The sequence below is a fragment of the Denticeps clupeoides genome, unplaced genomic scaffold (assembly GCF_900700375.1).
Source record: "Denticeps clupeoides unplaced genomic scaffold, fDenClu1.1, whole genome shotgun sequence".
NCBI classification, from domain to species: domain Eukaryota; kingdom Metazoa; phylum Chordata; class Actinopteri; order Clupeiformes; family Denticipitidae; genus Denticeps; species Denticeps clupeoides.
The window spans coordinates 39,345-59,599 of NW_021630120.1; the positions used below are offsets into that span (position 1 = coordinate 39,345).

At 40.6% G+C, this 20,255-nt stretch overlaps 2 protein-coding genes across 2 annotated transcripts; one reads left to right on the top strand and one right to left on the bottom strand.

Annotated features, from left to right (window-relative positions):
* The first annotated feature begins 483 nt into the window (after positions 1-483).
* LOC114784055 (uncharacterized) lies at positions 484-13,419 on the top strand. The gene is made up of 22 exons (XM_028969325.1): positions 484-638; positions 893-974; positions 1,162-1,295; positions 1,381-1,497; positions 1,879-1,999; positions 2,096-2,274; positions 2,434-2,582; positions 2,670-2,860; positions 2,972-3,053; positions 3,491-4,083; positions 4,556-4,611; positions 4,820-4,896; positions 5,224-5,391; positions 5,720-5,811; positions 5,920-6,000; positions 7,878-7,950; positions 9,707-9,761; positions 10,315-10,430; positions 10,936-11,069; positions 11,602-11,905; positions 12,478-12,551; positions 12,820-13,419. The coding sequence occupies exons 1-22, from the start codon at positions 484-486 to the stop codon at positions 12,907-12,909; spliced, it is 3,123 nt and encodes a 1,040-aa protein (XP_028825158.1). The 3' UTR covers positions 12,910-13,419.
* Positions 13,420-15,089: 1,670 nt separating this feature from the next.
* On the bottom strand, positions 15,090-19,277 carry LOC114784066 (spindle and kinetochore-associated protein 2-like). Its single transcript, XM_028969354.1, has 6 exons — positions 19,159-19,277; positions 16,975-17,064; positions 16,623-16,799; positions 16,175-16,243; positions 16,035-16,074; positions 15,090-15,757 (listed from the first exon to the last, which is right to left on the bottom strand). The coding sequence occupies exons 1-6, from the start codon at positions 19,189-19,191 to the stop codon at positions 15,750-15,752; spliced, it is 417 nt and encodes a 138-aa protein (XP_028825187.1). The 5' UTR covers positions 19,192-19,277; the 3' UTR covers positions 15,090-15,749.
* Between the last annotated feature and the right edge of the window lie 978 nt (positions 19,278-20,255).

Consider the following 20,255-nt stretch of genomic DNA (forward strand, 5'->3'; position numbering starts at 1 on the left):
TATGTGTGATTTGGAATACTTTGAGTTCTACCTAAATCCTGCTATGTCCTAAATGTTTCACACTTTATAGTCCCACAAATGGGGATTTTACATTTTCATGGCAGAAAGTGGACAGTACAAGATCAGAGCAGCAAAAAATAAATAGCATAATCTGTGTGTGTGTGTGTGTGTGTGTGTGTGTGTGTGTGTGTGTATGTATGTGTGTGTGTGTGTGTGTGTGTGTGTGTATATATATATAAATAAATATATGTGCGTACATACTGTACAGAGGGGATATATACACATATTGTGTGTGTGTATATGTGTACACACACACACACACACACACACATATATATATATATATATATATATAAAACAAAAGTGTGCACATATAAGCACTATGGTGTATTGAATGTGTGTTTGTTTGTATTTGTTACAGCTGCAGGCAATAAGATAATGTGTATGTCCATTACAGAGTGCCAGTGAAATAACAGTGAGTTAATGTCCCCTCTGCAGATGCTGGCCTTCCTGAAGGCCTGTGCTCATCACATGCAGAGTCTGTTGCAGACTCTTCTCCCAGGAGAGAAGCACAGCACCTTAACATCCTGTAAATATCTGCTGCCTTCCCTCACTCTGAAGGAGTTACTCAGGCCAGGGTAGGTCCTAACCTGGAGAAAGGTGGACTGAAGGTGTAATTAAAATTTAACCCAGCACATATTCTTTTTCCCTTATTGCAATATTTCAGTGTGGAACTTTATTATTCCAAAAGTATTCCATTGTCATACAGAAGGATTTTTAGAAAGGCAGAAATTTGCAGTTGTACGAGTGTTTATATAGACATACTTTGAAAAATTGGTTTGTGTTAACTTTCTGTGACAGTTAATGTTTCACTGACCCTTGACTGTTTTAGGGGTGCAGACCTCTTGCTTAATAAGAAAGTGACCATCAAGGACCCTGTTAATGAAGTTGTCCAATGCTACGGCTTTGGAAAGGTAAAGATTTTTAGAACGTCTAAGATCCGCTCTGTTTTGTATCTGGAAAATTTTAATTATTTGATGAAGATGCATCATTACTGACAGAGGTGAGTATTATTAAAACAGCGAATGGGGTACTATTGCAGTGTTTATCACACACTACTATGGTCTCTGAATTTGGTGACCTTTCACACTATGTTTATAGCTGTGTTTGAAAAAGCATGGAGAGCTACCAGGCTTGCTGGCATGGCTGACACTGATATCTGAAACAGAACTTTCACAGCCTGAAGATGAGCCCCTCGTCACTTTCTACTGTGGCGACTTCAGCAAAATGAGCAAGTAAGTCTTTATGAACAAATAATGTATAAACACACATACAATAAATGTAGACGTACACTTGTGAACTTTTACTTCATCATATCAGTTACAGCTGGAAAGGAAATCGTGTCACTGTGACAGATCTGTGGTCCAGGAAAAGCAGACAGCGAGGCAGAGAGGAGATCTACAAAGACCTTGTTGTGAAAGAACTGGAATACTGCAGGTACACCTGTAAAAGGAGGAACAATATTCATGTAAGAAAAATGAGCCGAGCACGTGTCTGAGTGATTTCAGACTATCCATTAACCTGCTGTGGAGATTTACAAAAGCATGGTTAGTTTCCCCTACTATAATCTGTTCTCTAGGTTCCTCACAGCCATACTTTGTTTTTACGGTTCCATAAATAAGGATCATTCCATTAAGCTTACATGATTTCTGCTTTATTCACATTTTGCTTTTGTAATGATTTTGCATATCAGATCACAAGTTAATGTGTGGTGAAAAAGATATTCAAGTATAAATTCATAAAGTCTCCAAATCTTACACATTCCACCTTTCACAAGATGCCAGATTTGATCAAATGTTGTGTCACATTTTTTTTTAGTTACCTGTTCCATCCCCATCTTATGCAGCTGTTAGCTGTGTGTATGGATTCAGAGTTAAATCTGCGCCTGGTGTTTGAGAGGGTCTATATTGGCACTCTACACAGCCTCTTGCATCATAAAGTAAACACATGCTCTCATATTTGAATACAAGCAACTTAAATGACAGTTTCATGTATGTGCTCCAGATCATTGGAGAGTGTGTGTTTGTCCCTACAGTATGATGAGTTCCCAGTACTGTCTGAAGAAAAGGTGATGTGTGTTCTGCTGCAAGTGTGTGAGGCTCTGATGTTTCTGCATGGCCATGAGCTGGTGCTCAGGTCTCTTTCCTCACACACTGTCCTCATGGTGCAGCCAGCACTCGCCAAAATCACTTGCCTGGGCTTTATGGTGCCAATGTAAGGCTCATTCACTCACACCCTCCCTAACACACGCACTCTTTGAGTTACCTATTTCTGGAACGCTAATGTTCCACACCCTCCATACACATAAACTAATATATTACACATTTGAAGCTCTGTCTATGTAACTGTGTTTGTTCGCATGTTTCTATGTAGTGAGAGAACTGGGCCTGTCTCCACACCTTTGCTGCCCCTTCCTCCAGTGCTGTATAACTGGGCAGCACCCGAGGTGGTTCGTCGACGAGGCTGCACAGAAAAAGCTGACCTCTACAGCTTTTGTGCTCTTATCCAGGAGTTTTACACAAGTTAATGCACGCCATACCCTCACTTTCATTTTTGTGCTAAAGATATGCCGACATGTCTGTGTGATCTATTCCTGTGTGTGGCTTCAGATGCAGAGCCATGGGGGAAGGAAAGTCCCCTCAGTATTAGGCAAGTGATAGATTCAGGTTGGGCCCTGACAGCGGACCCCTCTGTACCTCCCCCCTATTACCAGATGCTACAGACTGGGCTGCTGCCACGTGCCCAGAATCGTGTCGGGACACTCCACCAGCTACGCTACACACTTCGCTGTGATCTAAGGGTGCAGACACACTAAGCTTCACAAACTGGATTATATTCATTTTGATACCGTGTTGATTCTACAGGTCTCTGTGTAGTTTGCATCATATTAGTTTATGTGTTTTATTTCCAGGACATGGCTGAGAGACAACTTGGTAGGAGGGCATCCCTGAACAACAGTCCTGAGACAAGGTCACACAACCATTTAGACAAAAGTGAGTTGACAAACATACACAGATAGCACAAAAGATCAGAAACTGATGAGTAAAAGTCAGGGGTCGGGAACCCGTGGCTCCCGTACACAAGTTGTGTAGAGTTAGCATAGTGCCACTATGTTAAGAAGACCAGGTCTCATCTTTTCCCCGAATATGTCTGGTGGGGTTTTTAGACTTCTCTGGGTGATTAAACATTTGTCACATCTTCTCCCACCCCTACATCTATTTTCTTTGCATAAATAAAATTTCACAGTAGCCTTTTTTTTTTTTAGACATAGCATAAAAATAAAAATGTTATCTTTATTTTACATGTTCTATTTTGTGGTTACTGGGTCCAAATGGCCCTTCGAGTGTTAAAGGTTGCTGACCCCTGGGATATAAGTGAAGAAATGTCAAAAGTTAATCAAAATTGAAAAATGTCTTCTGTTGTTGATCAGATAGACAGATGGCAATTAATCCACTGGACAGACAGGCTTCTCAGGAGGAGCTTGATGACAGCCTGGAAAGTGAAACAGAAGATCTGCAAATAAAATACCCTGAGAGATGGTGGGCTGGAGATCAAGAGGGACGGAGGATCACCACTGACACCAAAGGATGTAGAGAAACACTGGGGAGAGGGAGAATAAAGGTGAAAACCAGGCAGTCTACTGGTGGACAAAAGAGGGAAGTTCAGTGGGCGGTGCCTGAGCTGGAGATGCCTGAGGACGAGCCTGAAGACATCATCCATTGTATCATTCTGAACCAGACACTGTGTCGCAAGCTGCTGCAGGAGTGTGAGCAAATCCTGGATAAACTTCAGCTCCAAACCTGGATTGACTCACAGCCTTATACCTATGATGACGTGGATGAGCAAGTGCAAGCCAATGCTATTTTACCTCAAGCGGCAGGTCCCCCACAGATAGAGCTCCAAGACTGGTTTGTGCCAGCAACAAGGATTCTTTGTCCAGCAAAGTGCCCGTCCACCTCTGAGTCCTGTCTCAGCATCTACACCTCAGCCATGGATAACAGTCTGTTCCATCAGGATATACAGGTATGTAACTTATTGGTACCAGCATTATATGTCAGGATTCAGGATTCATGGGTGGTAGTAGCCTAGTGGGTAACACACTCGCCGAATCCCACTTACTACCATTGTGTCCCTGAGCAAGACACTTAACCCTGAGTTGCTCCAGGGGGACTGTCCCTGTAACTGATGATTATAAGTCGCTCTGGATAAGGGCGTCTGATAAATGCTGTAAATGTAATTCATAATATTTTTTAATTCCGGCTGACTGAAATATTACCCTGAGTTTCTGTGCTGAGCAAAGCTCCCATTGAATAGAATTGCGTAGAATGACTCAGTAAAGTATAAAAGTCAGCTATACATTTCAAGTACTGTTCATCTAATTTATTGGGTGATTAATTGCAAGTATGTAATACATAGTAATCCCTCAATACTAGTAATAGAGAGGGAGCATGTGGAATGTGTGCTTGATAGAATAGGTTGTAATTCTGTGATTCAGCAGGCGGGTGGAGAGGAGCCCACCAGAGACCAATACATGCCTGGCCTGCAGCCCAGGTATTCTTTTCAATACAATCAAACCTCTACTCAAACCAGGATTACAACTTAAATCTCAACATGTGCAGATAAACACCACACAGATTCTGAATACAATGACAACATAGGCACAAGTACTGTAAGACTTTAGGACAGGTACACAGGCCAACACAACATGCATACAGAATATGTGTAATTCCATATGCAAGTGTTTTTTTTTAATCTTCAGTGCAACCATGGCATCGGCCAAAGAACATCCTCTTCAGGCAAGGCCCTCGGAGTTACACATCAAACCTCAATGGGCACGTGAGTTTACAGAGAAAAGGATGCAGACCACGTGTCCATCTCAGTTCTGAAGGCCACTATTCCAAAATCTTGAAAATATTCATGGTACTGATTTTTTGTAATATATCTAGATAAGAACTGAATGTGGAAGTCTTTGGATTTTTCAGGGGCAGGTGTAATGAGTTGACAAGGAGGAGACATTATGTTTAATATTAGTTGGGCATCTGGAATGAGTTGGACACAGAAAATGGTGCATGCAAAAGTGACAATCCCAAGAATATTTATTCTGCATTCTGTATAGCATCAATCAGCCTCTATGTATGCACCCAATTTTGTCTGGCTTGTCAGGAGAGGCCACTGATTTGGTGGCTTTGATGACCCAGGGGCCTCCTGGGGCTTCAGCCGGCAGAACTGAGAACAGTGAGCTCGTAAACGTTCACCAGGACTGCTTGGCATGCAGTACTGATAAACAGCATTACACAAAACTGGAGCACAACTGTAGGAGCTTTCTATCCGGTAACTACCTTACAGAAGTTGTTGTTGCACATAGGTGGTAAACTGAAAGGACATCTGTCCAGATTAAATATTACTCATATTTTGTGGACACATTTAAATAAAAATTAGATTTGATCTTTATTTCTTTATTATATTAATGTAGTATCATACAGTACAATCTGTATTAGCAGTAGTATACACTGTATATCCAGTAGAATTATTAGTGGTCATTAAAGGGGAATTAGTACTGGCAATTCGTCTGCATGATTGAACTAGTTAAACAGTTAGTTACTGTGGTCGGCTAATGTGTTCTATGCACTTAGCTGCTGTTTGTTTGTTGTTGTCTTAGATCCAGATGATGACAGTGAGGAAGATTATAAAACTTTTAGCAGGACACTGGAACGGACACACAGGATGCCAGTAGGAACAGAAGAGAGTAAGGTGAGCAGATAGAGCCCCCTGTGTACTTGTTATAAATGCAAGCCTTCAATCTGACAAACATATTATCCTGTTGTGTGTGTGGGTGTGTGCGCACGTGTGTGTGGAAAGGATGGAAGCTCAGCAGCAAACTATAGCAAGTGTTTAGTAGAACAATGTAGCAAGTTCCTCACTCCAAGACCTGATACAGAGGTATGACTTGATACAGAGCCATGCATACACATCCAAATATTGTCATATTGTTTAGTAGGTGAAATTGACTCTATGTTCTGGTTGGGACTAGTGTTGTTCTCGTCAATTAAATTTATGACAAAATATGTTCTTCAATGAAACATTTAGCCGTGATGAAGACGAGATGTAAATGCTGGTAATGTGATGATGAATGATGATTAAAAGCAAGACTAAATATGGTTTACAAGATAAAAACTATACTACAAACTATCTTAATTTATGTTGACGAAAACAAGACAAGGCGTTATTTCCTCTCGTGTTATTATATTGTGTATCTCCCATCCAGCCAAACAGATATTTTTTATAGTGAAGTGATTGTCACATGTGATACACAGCAGCACAGCACACGATACACACAGTGAAATTTGTCCTCTGCATTTAACCCATCACCCTTTGGTGAGCAGTGGGCAGCCATGACAGGCGCCCAGAGAGCAGTGTGTGGGGACGGTGCTTTGGTCAGTGGCACCTCAGTGGCACCTTGGCGGATCAGGATTCGAACCTGCAACCTTCTGATTACGGGGTCGCTTCCTTAACCACTAGGCCACCACTGCCCCAATTGTCACTTATTGTCACTTCCACAATATGTAATTGCTGCATTAATTAGATTTCTGGATACTTCTGATGGGTGAGCAGATGGATGGGAGAAATAGAGTCAGAATAAAAAAAACTTAATCCCGAAGGAAATTGCTTATGCTACAACTGCACAGAGGGAAAGACATACAATGAATGTACAAGACATACAACAAGTTCACAGAGAGCCTGAGAGACAGACTTAACATTTATGAGTATAAATAAAAATAAAATAAAAATAAGTATGTAGTAATGGATAAAGCAGCATTGCACATTATGTAAGAGTTAAAAGAGTCAATAAATGAGTTATTGCACAGTAAAAACAGCATCAGTAGACAGTTGCTCAGAAGAGCAGCAGCTGAAGAATCATATTGCACAACCCCATGTTTACATACTTACAGATAGTGAGTGTAAGGTAGAGAGGGGGGGCACTTATTGTGTGAGTGACTGACAGAGGGGTGAGTTAAAAAGTCTGATAGCTGTGGGAAGGAAGGATGTCCCGTGGCGTTCAGTGGAGCATTTCAAACTTGTTAGTCTATTGCTGAAAAAACTCCTCTGCCCCTCCGCAGCACTGTGCAGTGGGTGATCAGCAATAACAAGGGACAATAACAAACAAAACGGCACGAGGATACAAACGGAAAGTAACCTGCCGGCGTAAGGCACAACATCTAGAACATAAACGAACACAGGTAACACAATGTCCACATTAATGTCTGTGCGCTGCGGTTCAGGTTTTATGGAGTCCCGATCCATTAAGCCTAAATGGCGTCAGGTGGGATCAGGGCTCCGTAGTCAAGTCCACTTGTTCGTTGGCGAGGATACTGGAGAGGTCCACACCTGTCAGCGTGTGCGCGGTGTGGTGCGCGAAGCTTGCGCCGTTGTCCCATGCGTCTCCCTCGCTGCTGACCTCCTCCTCCAAAGGGGGACGTATTGTTAGGAACTGTTTTAACTCATGCAGAGTTAACAATTTTGTTTAGTTCCGTGTCATTTGGGATTTTAATTATTACACACTAACAGGAACGGTTGGCAGTTATTTGAGAAACTATTTTTTTTGGTGGGGGCAGTGGTTGGCTAAGGTGCCTCTAAGCAAAGTACTGTCCCCACACACTGCTCCCCGAGCACCTTTCATGGCTGCCCACTACTCACCAAGGGTGATGGTTAAAAGCAGACAATGACAATCACTTTCACTTCAAATTCAAACAAATGCAAAAGCCAACAGAGTATTTTTAGGTTTTATTTATGAATGTATGCATGCTTGTATGTCTCAGAGTTTCTGCCCAGAAGCTAATCTGCATGTGACAATGGAGGTGTGCCAGTCCAGCTCAGAAACAAAGGCACAAGGTAGCTTCATTATCTCTCTCTATGAACATCTTCAGTGTGCATGTAGTGACCATGTTAACAGTGACAGCCTGTGTTGCAGAGTGCTTATCCTACTTTATATTATATTATTTTATATTACTCATCACCGTACATTGATGTTCTCACAATATATGTAACATTCTCTAATAATAGTTTTGCTATGTGAATGTTGAATGAATGTTTTATGTAATTAAGCAAAGTTGTTAATGGTATTAAAGGATCTATTAATTTGATTCATTGTGCTCAGCCATATAATTTTAATTGCCATTAACAAATAACAAATTGCCATTCATTTAAAAAGAACTATGTAAAGTAAAAAAATGTGAAAGAGATTTCCATTTTTATCGTAAAAATGTATTATGTGTGTGTGTGTGTATATATATATTAGAGGTGGGCATAGATTAATTTTCTTAATCTAGATTAATCTCACTGTAATCTTGGAATTAATATAGATTAATCTAACTGTAATCCAAATTAATCTAGATTAATCTATATTTTAAATTAATCTAGATTAATCTAGATTAAAATGGCTCCTTTGAATTCTGAATTCTGAATATTCTGAATTCAGAATATGTGTGCTACCAAATAATGACTAAAAGTAAGTCTTTGAGAACAGGTTTCTCAAGCCAGGTGGCGCATTAGAACAGGGGCTCATCTCCTGTTTCCAAAATGCATCACAAACTGCTTGAGAAAGCTGTTCTACTATGATAATTGGTGATGAAAATACATTATGTTCAATAAGATGTACTTGTGTTTACCAACTGTTTATTCAGTTAAATAGCTGCATCCATGTTACCACGTCACGTTTGATGTGGTAATTTCACAGTTCGAAGACTCGTTCTCGCCCCCTACAGTGCAATTCGGCTAGGTATACATCCGCGCTAAAATATCAAGGTGAAAGTCATCATAGTGTAAATTGTTCTTCTTCTGCGTTGTGTAACTTTTTGATTTAGTTTCTTGAGCCACAAATGATGAGCTGACACCCAAGAGATTTTCTGTGCAAAGTGTATTCTGTACAAAAAGCAAGGTCGCGTCAGAACATCGCGTCTTTCTGCACCTCTCTACTCACGCCATGTGTCCAAGAGAACTGAACATTAACATAAAGCATTCACAATTTACAATACTGCATACCTGTACAAAAAGCAAGGTCACGTCAGAACATCGCGTCAGAACATCGCGTCACACATCGCGTCTTTCTGCACCTCTCTCTACAGTATTTCTACAGTATTAAAAGAACATAAAAAAAATATTCGCAAAATATTCCTAATATGTACATAAATTAAAATGAAAGAAATAACTTTTTGCACACAAACCCCACGTACCTCTCACAGCTCACGGCATGTGTCCAAGAGACCTGAACCGGGTCTCAAAAACAAAATAAAGGTCTTTAGGAAATAAGAAAGTAAAAGACACAAGAAAGAAGAAATATATTTATAAATCTAGTGTAACCAACTGCGGCACAATAGCTTGCGTAGTATAGACCCAGCTCCCAACCCAACTTTGTGAATAGATTAACGGCGATATTTTTTTTATCGCCGATAAGAGTCTTGCGTTAACGCAGCACGTTAACACCGATAACGGCCCACCACTAATATATATATATATATATGAATGAACTAGTGATAATCGATATTAGCACCTTTGTTTGTGCTCTACCTACCTTTGCAGCAGCAGTCCTTTCTCCTGCTGCAGGTAACACAATATTTGTGCCGTACCATAATTGCACTGTGTTGATCAGGTAACCAGATGCTACAGGAGGCAGTGCGGGAGCGGAACCTCCCTCCATTGATCAGGTACAATGACCTTTACCTTTCACACATTCTCCCTGCTTTCTGTTATGTGTTATAGCCAATATTCGTGGTGGGCATAGTCAGATCCTACTGGTCTGCTCGTATTACTCTTTAAACGGTTTGCATATTTTGCTGTATAGTTTTTGGAATTCTTTCATGTGTATTCAAATTAAATAACAGCTACACTGGAGTAACAGCTGCAGGTGGTTAAACAATATGTAACCCTAACCATCTTATTTGCTGCTTTGTTTGGATTGAGGTTGGATTTTCAGACTAGATAATGAACATGCATGTGAAATGACAGGACATAACGCTTGCGGCACCATATATTGTACCATTTTTTTTGCACAGTGCATCACTTCTCCACAATATTAACACTGCAGCAAATTCCAAAGGGGAATTTTGAATACTGCTTGGGTTCACACCTTTTATTGGGTTATACACATTTCTCATTAAAGTAAATATATTAAATTAATTTTTTAAATGATTTAAATGTTTGGGATACTCTAATGAAAAAAGATGTCTAGATGAATGTGTATGTGTGTGTATGAGACAGTAAACCAGACCTGGTTGAAGAACTTTCAGACATTTCCAGCATCATCGGCTCCCCGTTGCAGAAGACAAGCTGTTCCATACAGAAGCCCAGTGTTAGTACACCATTCATCCCCCACAGTGAGCACCTCTAAATTATAGCTATTATCACAAATTATCAATAGATTACTGATTATGCGCTTTATTGTATAAATATGCTATTGATGCATTTACAGCTCTTTACAAATAAGACAGTTCTAGGGCAATTCCATACATACATTTTTTTAATGGCTGCCTCCTTCAAAGTGATGTTCCGCTGATTTAAATGATCAACAAAATCTCACCAAACAAAGTTTTCAGAACTGATCAGTTGGCCTTCCATTTAATGTAGGCTGAATGACAGCTACCTTGATCACTTCTTTAGACATTTTTTCTTATGTGACACTGATATGGAAGCCTTCGTATTTTACATCTATTTATTTTTTTATCAACATTTATACATTCAGTAATGATTATTCCATAATCATATGGAAAAATATATTTATAAAATCACTATTGTTAAGTATTGTTCTTTAATATAGCATATGTCCTGTCTGAAGCTGAATAGACTAGTGCCCTTTTCTCAGAGGCTGTTTTGTTTTTTAAGGCCCAAGTAGGAGGTGCTTTTTCCAAGAATCAGGTATCCCTTCTCTTCAGAGCCAACTGGAGACCACTCCGTGGTGCAGCCTTTCCCCATTTCCTCAGAGCACAGTTACATCAAGTGACATCACAGTTGGTCTGGTAAGGCCAATTTGGAGATTATACCTGCTATAAATGTCAGGATGGAGGACTCACTGCCTGACTCACAAACATGTTTTTTTAATATAAATTAATATAAATGCACAGACACAACCATGAACATGTGAAACACAGCTAAAATGGCATTGTTCAGAACGTGACGATATGTAAAAATTATCCCTAATTTCAAATCTTTACACAAATTAAGGAGCAAGAACGGATTCTGTAACTAATTAATAGCATTATTTGGGTGAATGCAATTAATGCTATTAGTTACTGAATCTGTTTTTGCACCTTAATTTGTGTAAAGATTAGAAATCTTTTATTTAATTTGTATTTAGGAGGTAACACAATGTCCACATTAATGTCTGCTATTAATCACATAATTGAATGTTCTGCAGTTGGTAGATATTAAACAGACATTAATTCATTAAGGAATAACTTCAGGGAAGCCATAATGATCTGTCTTGTTCTCTGAGAAATGCACCAAATGCATTGTGATGTTTCTGTATCAGTGTATTTCCTTTGCATGCAGAACCCATCTGTATTCAACCCTCTGCAGAACTCTGATCAACATAGAGACGAATTTGAATTCTACACAGCGAATTCAGGTGGATTTCAAGTCATCAGGCCCTGTGACCAGCTAGGTAGACTTGAGCAAAATCTTACCACTTTCCCAGCAGATGAGAAACAGATTGTACTGGCAGGAGAGGTGGATCCAAATAAACATGTGTCAGACCACAACAACCTGTCTAGCTATGAAGAGGAGGCCACAAGAAGTGACCGGCCTTCAGATGAGGACTACATTTCAGCTACAGACAGTCCAAAGAACACGCCAGGTAAATCCATATGCATTTTCTCATGCATATGAGCAATATATACTTTTTATATATATATATGTGTGTGTGTGTGTGTGTGTATATATGTATATATGGGCGCCTGTCCAAAAAAAAGTCTGACAGTGCAATATTTCTTTAGACTTGATTATGATTCTGCCATGTCTGTTTATTTTCATCCAGATTTGCATACATTTTTCACCAAGAGTCTCAATGGTGTTTAGGTTCTGTCACGCAAGAACAATGGATTAATTTTTTTTTCTCTGGAAAAACGCTGACACAACTTCCTGTGTCAGTGTTGATGACGTCATTTCCGTGAATGAAAAAACATCTTTTCCATGACCACAGAATGTGTCTTCTCTTTAAGAAATTATCAGCTACTCACTGCATCAGTCAGGGTTAAATACCTTGTTGCCAGGTGAAATTTAACCATCACTGCAATAATTATCCATTGGGAGGCTCCTGCCTATTTGCTTTTATAAATCCAGGTCATGACATGTTTTTTTTGGACAGGCAGCGTATATCTACGGTCATGAGTTAAATGACGGAATTGGGCAGCTAGTTCTGTTTTTCAGGTCTTGAGTCAGAGCAATTGGATTCTGCTACATCACACTACACAGATCCAGCAATCACTATAAATGAAACGAAGGTTGGTATGTTTTAGAACTTTTATTTTATAAATATTTAAAAATGTAAAGAACACAAATAAATATATCTCGAACTGAATTGATCTATGACATGACATTTAGTGGGAGTGATGTGGGAGTTTGTAATTCAAAGAGCAAAGCAATTACAAAATGTAGTAAACAGGTTATGGGACACAGATAAGAATAGCTCATGGGAAGAATAGCTGGAAAAACAACACTCATTTGTCTGTCGCTGTATTTCATGCTTTTAATCACTCTCTTTTCCTCCAGCAGGTCCTGAATCTTATGAGCACCCCTGAAGTAGGTCCACCAAATTGTTCCCAACCAGCTTGTATTAACAAATCAAAAATTGACCTTTGAGCTTCTGGACGTTTGGGTTCCACGATAAAACAAAAGGTTGTTGTCACCAACATTGTTACAAATGTGTTCTACATTGTACTCATTCATACATGTGTTTGTTTTTTTTTCATTGTTAAATTGTTAATTGATATTGTGTTATCATATCATGTGTTCATGTCCTCTGGTCATGTTCAGTTGTTAACTTAATTGTTTGTACTTCAAAGTTTTCTATTGTTACAAATTTGAACTGATAAATTTCTTAATTCAAAGTTCCTATTTCCTCTGGGTGTTGTATTAATATGCCCATTACAATTTACACTGTGGTCTTGATATGTTGGGTATTTTTGGTATGTGGTGGATGGTTTTGGTGAACAGTTAGGGTAAAAATTACTACCCCAGTGCAGCTTTCTAGTTTGCTAGCTGGAGTCATAGTTCATAGCTAATATTAGTTAATATATAGTTAATACTACTAACTTAGAATGTTTTTATCCACTTGAAACGGAAGATTTTGTGGGCAAGTTTGTTTTGTGATGTTTGGGCGCACACTGACAACTAATCTTCCCAAATGACATACAGTGAATAAAAATCTTAAAAACAACTTAACAGCTTTATCTGAATGTTATACTTTTAGCATTTCAAATGCGTATACATTTTGAATTCATACAAAGAAATCAGAACATTTAAGTATACAAGTTGAGTCATAATATATAAAGTGAAATGACACAGGGTATAAGTATTGAACACACTTTATTTAATACTTTGTAGAAAAGCCTTTGTTGGTGATTACAGCTTCTAAACTCTTGTATGGAGAGACCAGTCTGCATTGCTCAGGGGTGATTCTGGCCCATTCTTTCATACAAACTGCCTTTAAATCTTGTAGGTTCCTTGGACCTCTATTATTTTTTGATCTTTAGTTCTCTCCATAGATTTTCTATGGGAATTAGGTCAGATGATTGACTGGGCCATTCAAGCAACTTTATTTTCTTTCTTTGAAACCATTTCATTGTTTCCTTGGCCTTGTGTTTGGGATCACTGTCTTGCTGAAACGTTTCATTGTCAGCTTTCTGGTAGATGGCAGCAGATTTTTATTCAGAATGTCCCGGTACATTTCTCCATTCATCCTGCTTTCAATAGTATGAAGTCTGTCAGTTCTTCTTGCTGAGAAGCAGCCCCAAACCACTTGTTGGTATGGTGTTCTTGGGGTGGTGGGCAGTGCCATTTCTTCTCCAAGCATGGTCAAAAGTTCAATTTTGCTGTCATCTTAATATACTATAGTCTACCAATAATCCACAGGCTTCTCCAAATGCTGTTTCGCAACTTTTCGCAACCGAGCCTCAACATACTTTTTGCTCAGAAGTGGAGTCTTGTGTGGTGAACTTGGATGGATGCCATACTTTTCTTTGAAAGAGCCTGCTGATGCAAGGACTTCCTGCAGTTGTCCCTGAGTGGTTTTGAACTCTTCTGATTATTCTTAAGGCTCCTCGAACAGGGATATTATGTGGAGCACCTGATCGTGGCTAGTTTAACGTGAACTAATGCTTTCCATTTCCGGATAAAAGCCCACACACTGCTCACAGGAACATTGCATTTATAACCATTTCCTTCAGAATACTTTTCAGCAATAACATTACAAAGACCTTTGCTTTTGACCCATCATGAAGTCTTTCCTGTGTGCCTCCTGCGTAACGAGAAGCCTTCATAGGCCATCAATTACAACTAAAGTAGCTGATATCAATTAGTACTGATGGGTGGGCACGGTTTCTCTCTCAATACTGAGATTTCAGGTGATCTCCTGGCTTACTATGCCATTCTGCACCTTATCTTCATGTGTTTAATATTTATACCCTGTGTCATTTCACTTTATTTATTATGACTCAACTTGTATACTTAAATGTTCTGATTTCTATGTATTAATTAAATATCTGGCTTGATGGCTACATCTGGTGGAAATCTTGTATCAGCTTACAAATCCCCTTACTGAAAAACTAAAGTTGATGTCAAACTTATTTTTCCTGCTGTATAAACCATGCTATTGCTACTCATCATAGTCAGACACTGGTTATTGAGCAGAATTCTCTCCTTTTAGTCTGTTCTTTAAGTCACATTGAGTGGTCGGTACCCAAAACAAAATAAGTCCAGAGGACTTTATTATACGCTCTGAAGTGGTTCAGAGTAGTTGAAAGATGCACTGTCACATCAAGTCCCTCTTTAATAATTTTGCTTTAATTTCCCAAACATTCATATTTAAAATGGGTCCCCAGCTGAATTATACAAAAACGTACCTTGCAAGACACCTTACATGGGATCGTATTGAGAAATAATGAATGTTAACAAAATAGTGCACTTTATATCCATATTTACAATTTTTTTTTTTTTTTTAAACCACCTATATAAAAATATCTGTTCAGTCATCTTCACTTGATGGTCCTAATATTGAGCCATCTTCATTTTATAAATTCCTTCAGTCCTCTTCCTATCCTCACAAATCACACCTGCTTCTTCATTTTACTGTTTGGTACTTCTATCATTTCATTTCACTGGTAAGTCAGGGTGTCTATCTGGGTGTCCTACACTGGTCCCATGAAACATCCAGTCATGTTTCAACCCATGCAGTAGAAAGCATTGATCCTAACTCCAAACCCAGGCCCTGTGCGGTAACAGTGCATTTCGCCTACAGCAGTTAAACTTGGGAAGAGCACTGAGAATTATCAGAAAACCGTTATGATTGGCAAGATAAATATGCTGAGGTTGGCATTTGTGTGTCTCAGTGGATAAGATGTCCCTTCTTATCCAGCAAGATGAGAGAGTGCCTCTGGAATATTTTCAGAACATTCTTCACGTTCTTGTCCACTGCACACAGTTTAGGCCACTAGGAAAAAGAGGATAAGGTTACTCATGGGGGTCAAAGTTCAGGGCAACCTAAATGCCAAAAAAAGATCCCTGGAAATACATTACAAACGTGATCTTTGGTACAAATGAAAAAACTAAAACACATTTGTGAAACTGTTGCTGATTCTTTGCATTGAAACCACTTTCCTGAACAAGGGAAAATGCTGACTGTTTTTGGTGAACAGGCTTTCAAGCAAATGTGTGTTTCTCACAGCAATGTACTTTGCCGCGTAAGCACATGTTATGAGCACACTTACAGTGGTTTGGTTCTGATGCACTGGAAGATTCTCCCGATGACTACAAGGAAAGGAGTTAAGAAAATTTCAGATGGAAACAGAAACACGTCCTCTTATAAAATAATACGTTGAGAAGTTAATTATTTAGATTCGTTGTGTACCTCCGTCGTCACAGGAGGTAAATGAAGGACATTAACGGCCTCCTGTTCCTGTGCGGTCAACGGTGGCACCTTAAAGACATTTTTATATGAGTGTGGGTACTTAATTCTGTAAAAGGGCTCATGTGTAACACAAGGGCTGGTAAACCACAATTCTTTCATGAGAAATCAGGAAAAAATAAAAATATATTACACGTACGTTTCCTGTAGAACGTATACTTAATCTTTTTTTTATGCATAGATATTTATATTTAACACTACATGCCCTGCATGGTTGCTTAAAGGGTGTGTCAAGAAACAGGATGTTAGGGCACTGGGAAATATTCCCACATTTGTTCTTCCACTGCGAGTACACGTGTGGCTTTTTCTTCAGACTACACAAATTGGCTTTTACGCCCATCTACAGAAGTGTTGCTGTGAGTGGACCACTCTGCCCTGGTGGCGCGTGTACCTCTACGTCAGCAGTCTTCTGCAGCTCCTGGGCCAGCTGAGCGTAAGTGTTGAGGTGTGCAACAACGGAGTCCATCAAGCGTTTCTGTTCAGTTGCAATCTCCTCCATCTGCACAACCAGCTCGGCATGCCGTGCTTTCGTGGCAGACAGGTTCTCCAGCAGTTTGACTGGATTTTCCTAAAGGTCCCACGTTATAAAAGGTCAGACATGCTTACTGGCTGAGAAAGTACTAATTGTCGCTCTTGCTCTCAAAATCATTCCCAAATGATCATTCTCTTGAAAATCATTCCCCAAGTAATTGAAACTCAGGGTGTTCATTGACAGAAATGCTCAGAAGCAGACCACAGCTCACCTCCAGTGCAGAAGCCTCTGGACCTCCAGACAGGAAGTCCTTCTTCAAACTCTTCTCCACATACTCTAGATCCGCCTCCACCTTCTGGAACTACAAGATATTCTGCTAAAGGGGTGTATGCTACGAAGAAGGTGAAGCTCCCAAAGTAAACCATGCAGAGGTTCCTTAAATCATTTTTATTTACGTAGAAGGGGGAGAAATGATCAGGAAGAAATACACCTTGTCTGGCAGCGTGCAGAAGACAGCCCCAAACCCTGAAACCCTATAAGCAATATTGCACTACTCTGAACATACTGGACAGCAGAGACAATACTGATAGGGTCCCAGGAATTGGGAGGATCAGCCGCCAGACCCGAACATTGTGTGTGTGTCCCTGGTAGGGCAGCCACGCATGCTAAAAAGAACGCTAAAATACATGTATCCATCGGAATGCATGCTTGCGAGGTGCAATAATGAGAAACACTCCACCAGTTCTAGACCTCAGGAATGTGAACCACATTGGGTCAAATCCCACAGGGAGGGCAAGGTGGAGAGAGAGAGAGAGAGAGAGAGAAAAAAAAAAAAGTATTTTGTGATCTGAAAAACATTTTAACAGCAAACTGGAGTCTAACAGACTGGGAAAAAAAAAACTTGACTTCCCAATGCTTGGCTGCTCTCAGACGCTTTGACAATACTATTGCACTGCTAGCTGTCCAATACAGTAGTGCAATGAAGTCAGAGCACCTGTTAACAGCGCACTTCGTGGTGAAATGGAGGAGCCTTGAGAACCGCCACTGGCCAATGCCCTTTTAACATTGCACTGCTTTCATAACAGGGTCACCAGGAGTACAATATAAAAGGGGCACTGGACAGACAGAACGCATTCCGGGATCCGGACCGGGAGCAGGCGACCAACTGCAGTCGGAAGGGGAAATCACATAAAATAAAAACATTACAAATCAAAACAGACAACGCCGTCTTTATACTGGAAATGAGCCACGATGGGAGGCAAAAAAAAAAAAAAAAAGAATTTATATTAAATCGAGTGTTGCGAAGCAGCCACTGTGAAAAACCCATTTCCATAAACAGGCCGCTTTGACCATTTTTCTATGACTTACCTACTCGATGAGTACGTGATCGATCCTCTACCGTATCGAGGGTTTTTTTTTTGTACACAAGACGCGTGTAAAAACAGAACAGCGCCACCTAGCCCTCAGCCCTGAGACAATGTTTTCAAAGAACGTTAACTTGACGTGCTGAAACGTGAACTTTTAAAAAATAAAAAAAAGTGGAAGTATTCCTCGCTGGGAGAAACGCGCCGAGCGCTGTTAATCCGTCTCGGCTGGAGAACAGCGGGACAGGGGGACGCGTGTCTTCACTTGTTCCTCGACATTCCACACACCCCCCCCCCCCCCCCACCCCGCGGCGACCGCAAACTTTCCACGTCGCGCACGGTCCCCCCTTTCCCCGCAACCCGTGGATTAAAAACCATCCGCGGTCCGAGACACGCGACCCGCCGCGGCGGGAAACGGGGGGGCGGCGAGCCCGACGAAGCGTGCGCGGGGTGCTTCTGTGAAACGAGTTACGACCATTTATCCATTTATTCGATTGTTCGGGCGCGTAAAAAGAGCGCCGCGTTGTGCGCGGCCGAGCTCCCCGGGTTGGGCGCCGCTGCTCCGGACGCTCGCAGGAAGCCAGTTTGGACTAGTCGAGCTAGGCTAGCGCTTTAGCCGGACAAGCTAAGCTAAGCCGCCTGGAGAGCGAACCTCCACCGCTCACTTTCTTTATTCTGCACCGGAGAAACTATTACAGTCGGGAGGGCGGATATATAATATGCACATATATACATATATTATATATACATATATTGTGTAGAGAAGCAAAAAAAAAAAAACCCAAGTTTGCTCGTGTTACGTTCATGTGGCTCCGCGGAGGAGCGCGTTAACGGGCACGTAGCGAGAGCTCGGCGGGCTCGGAGGACTCGGCCTCGGTAAACGTGAACGTTCCCCGAGACGGACCGTGCACGCCGCCCCCCCCACATCCATAGCATGCATCCGAGGAGGAGAGGCTGGAAAAACAAGGCTCTGATTCGCGATCCCCGTAACAAGATCCCTGCCCGTTCGTGCTCCTGTTTCAGCACCACCGAGAAGCCGAAAGCGTGTCTGTTTCGGCCGTGAAATGTTAGGCTGGAGCCCCTTAACTTACCATCGCCTCCAGCTTATCAACTGCTGTCTCCATGTTGAATAGTTTACATTCCTGAAGCGGCCCCGTAAATATGAAGGCAGCGGCGCATGTTAGCCCCGCTCTGATTGGTCAGCTGTCAGGAATAGTGGGCTGTGATTGGCCGGCGGAGAGGCGCCGCAGCAGGGAGAAAAGGGGGAGTTCGCAAAATGGCGTGCGGGGCCACGGTTGGACTAATTCATTCAAAAACCACCATTGGACGGCGCCTCCGACACGGCTGCCGTAATTGGGTGGCAACTTAGCAGACTTTTGCTCGAAGTAGCACATAATGTTCATGCTGGAGACTGAAATGGCATCACAATGTTACTCAAACTGCAGGTCTGCGTATTCTGGTGAATTATGATTTTATGTACTCCCAATTTTCACAATTTCCCCCCTCTGCCAGAATAATACGATCCAGAATGAACTCTAATAGCCAAGTTGCGAATGTGTGGTGTGCATTGAGTTTCAGTAAACATGAATCGTGGTTTGAACTACTGTAATGATACAACTATTGTAACCCATTATTATAATTTTTTTAGTTTGTGCATTGCGTTTAGTTGCGTTTTTAAGTAAAAGGAAACATGACGTTCTCTACATGACGTTAGGTTCTCTATTATTAAACTATCCCATATATTTTAAAGCCAGGCAAACAACACATTAACCCGACATGTTTACAATACCCCTAAAATTGCACCTTTTACTTTTTTTGTTGAGTTTAAACATGTCACAAAGGTAATGAATATAAAATATTTAGCATGAAATCATTAAAGGAAATTTTACACTCACATATACTTACTAATTGTCTGTAAATATGTTTCAATATTTCTCTTCAGAAATAGTTTTAATAAATTTTCTGAAGAAAATTGAGTATCATTAAGTTTCACTTTCTTTATTCTGCACCGGAGAAACTATTTTGAGAATTTTGCACATTTATTGGCATATGTAAGAATTGATATGCAGTAAAATGTGTAATAAACAAATTCCGGGATCTTCCCCAAATCCTAACAACACAAGCAAGTGAAGTGATAGTGAAACACTGCAGCACAGCACACGGTGAGACTACGAAATGTGTCCTCTGC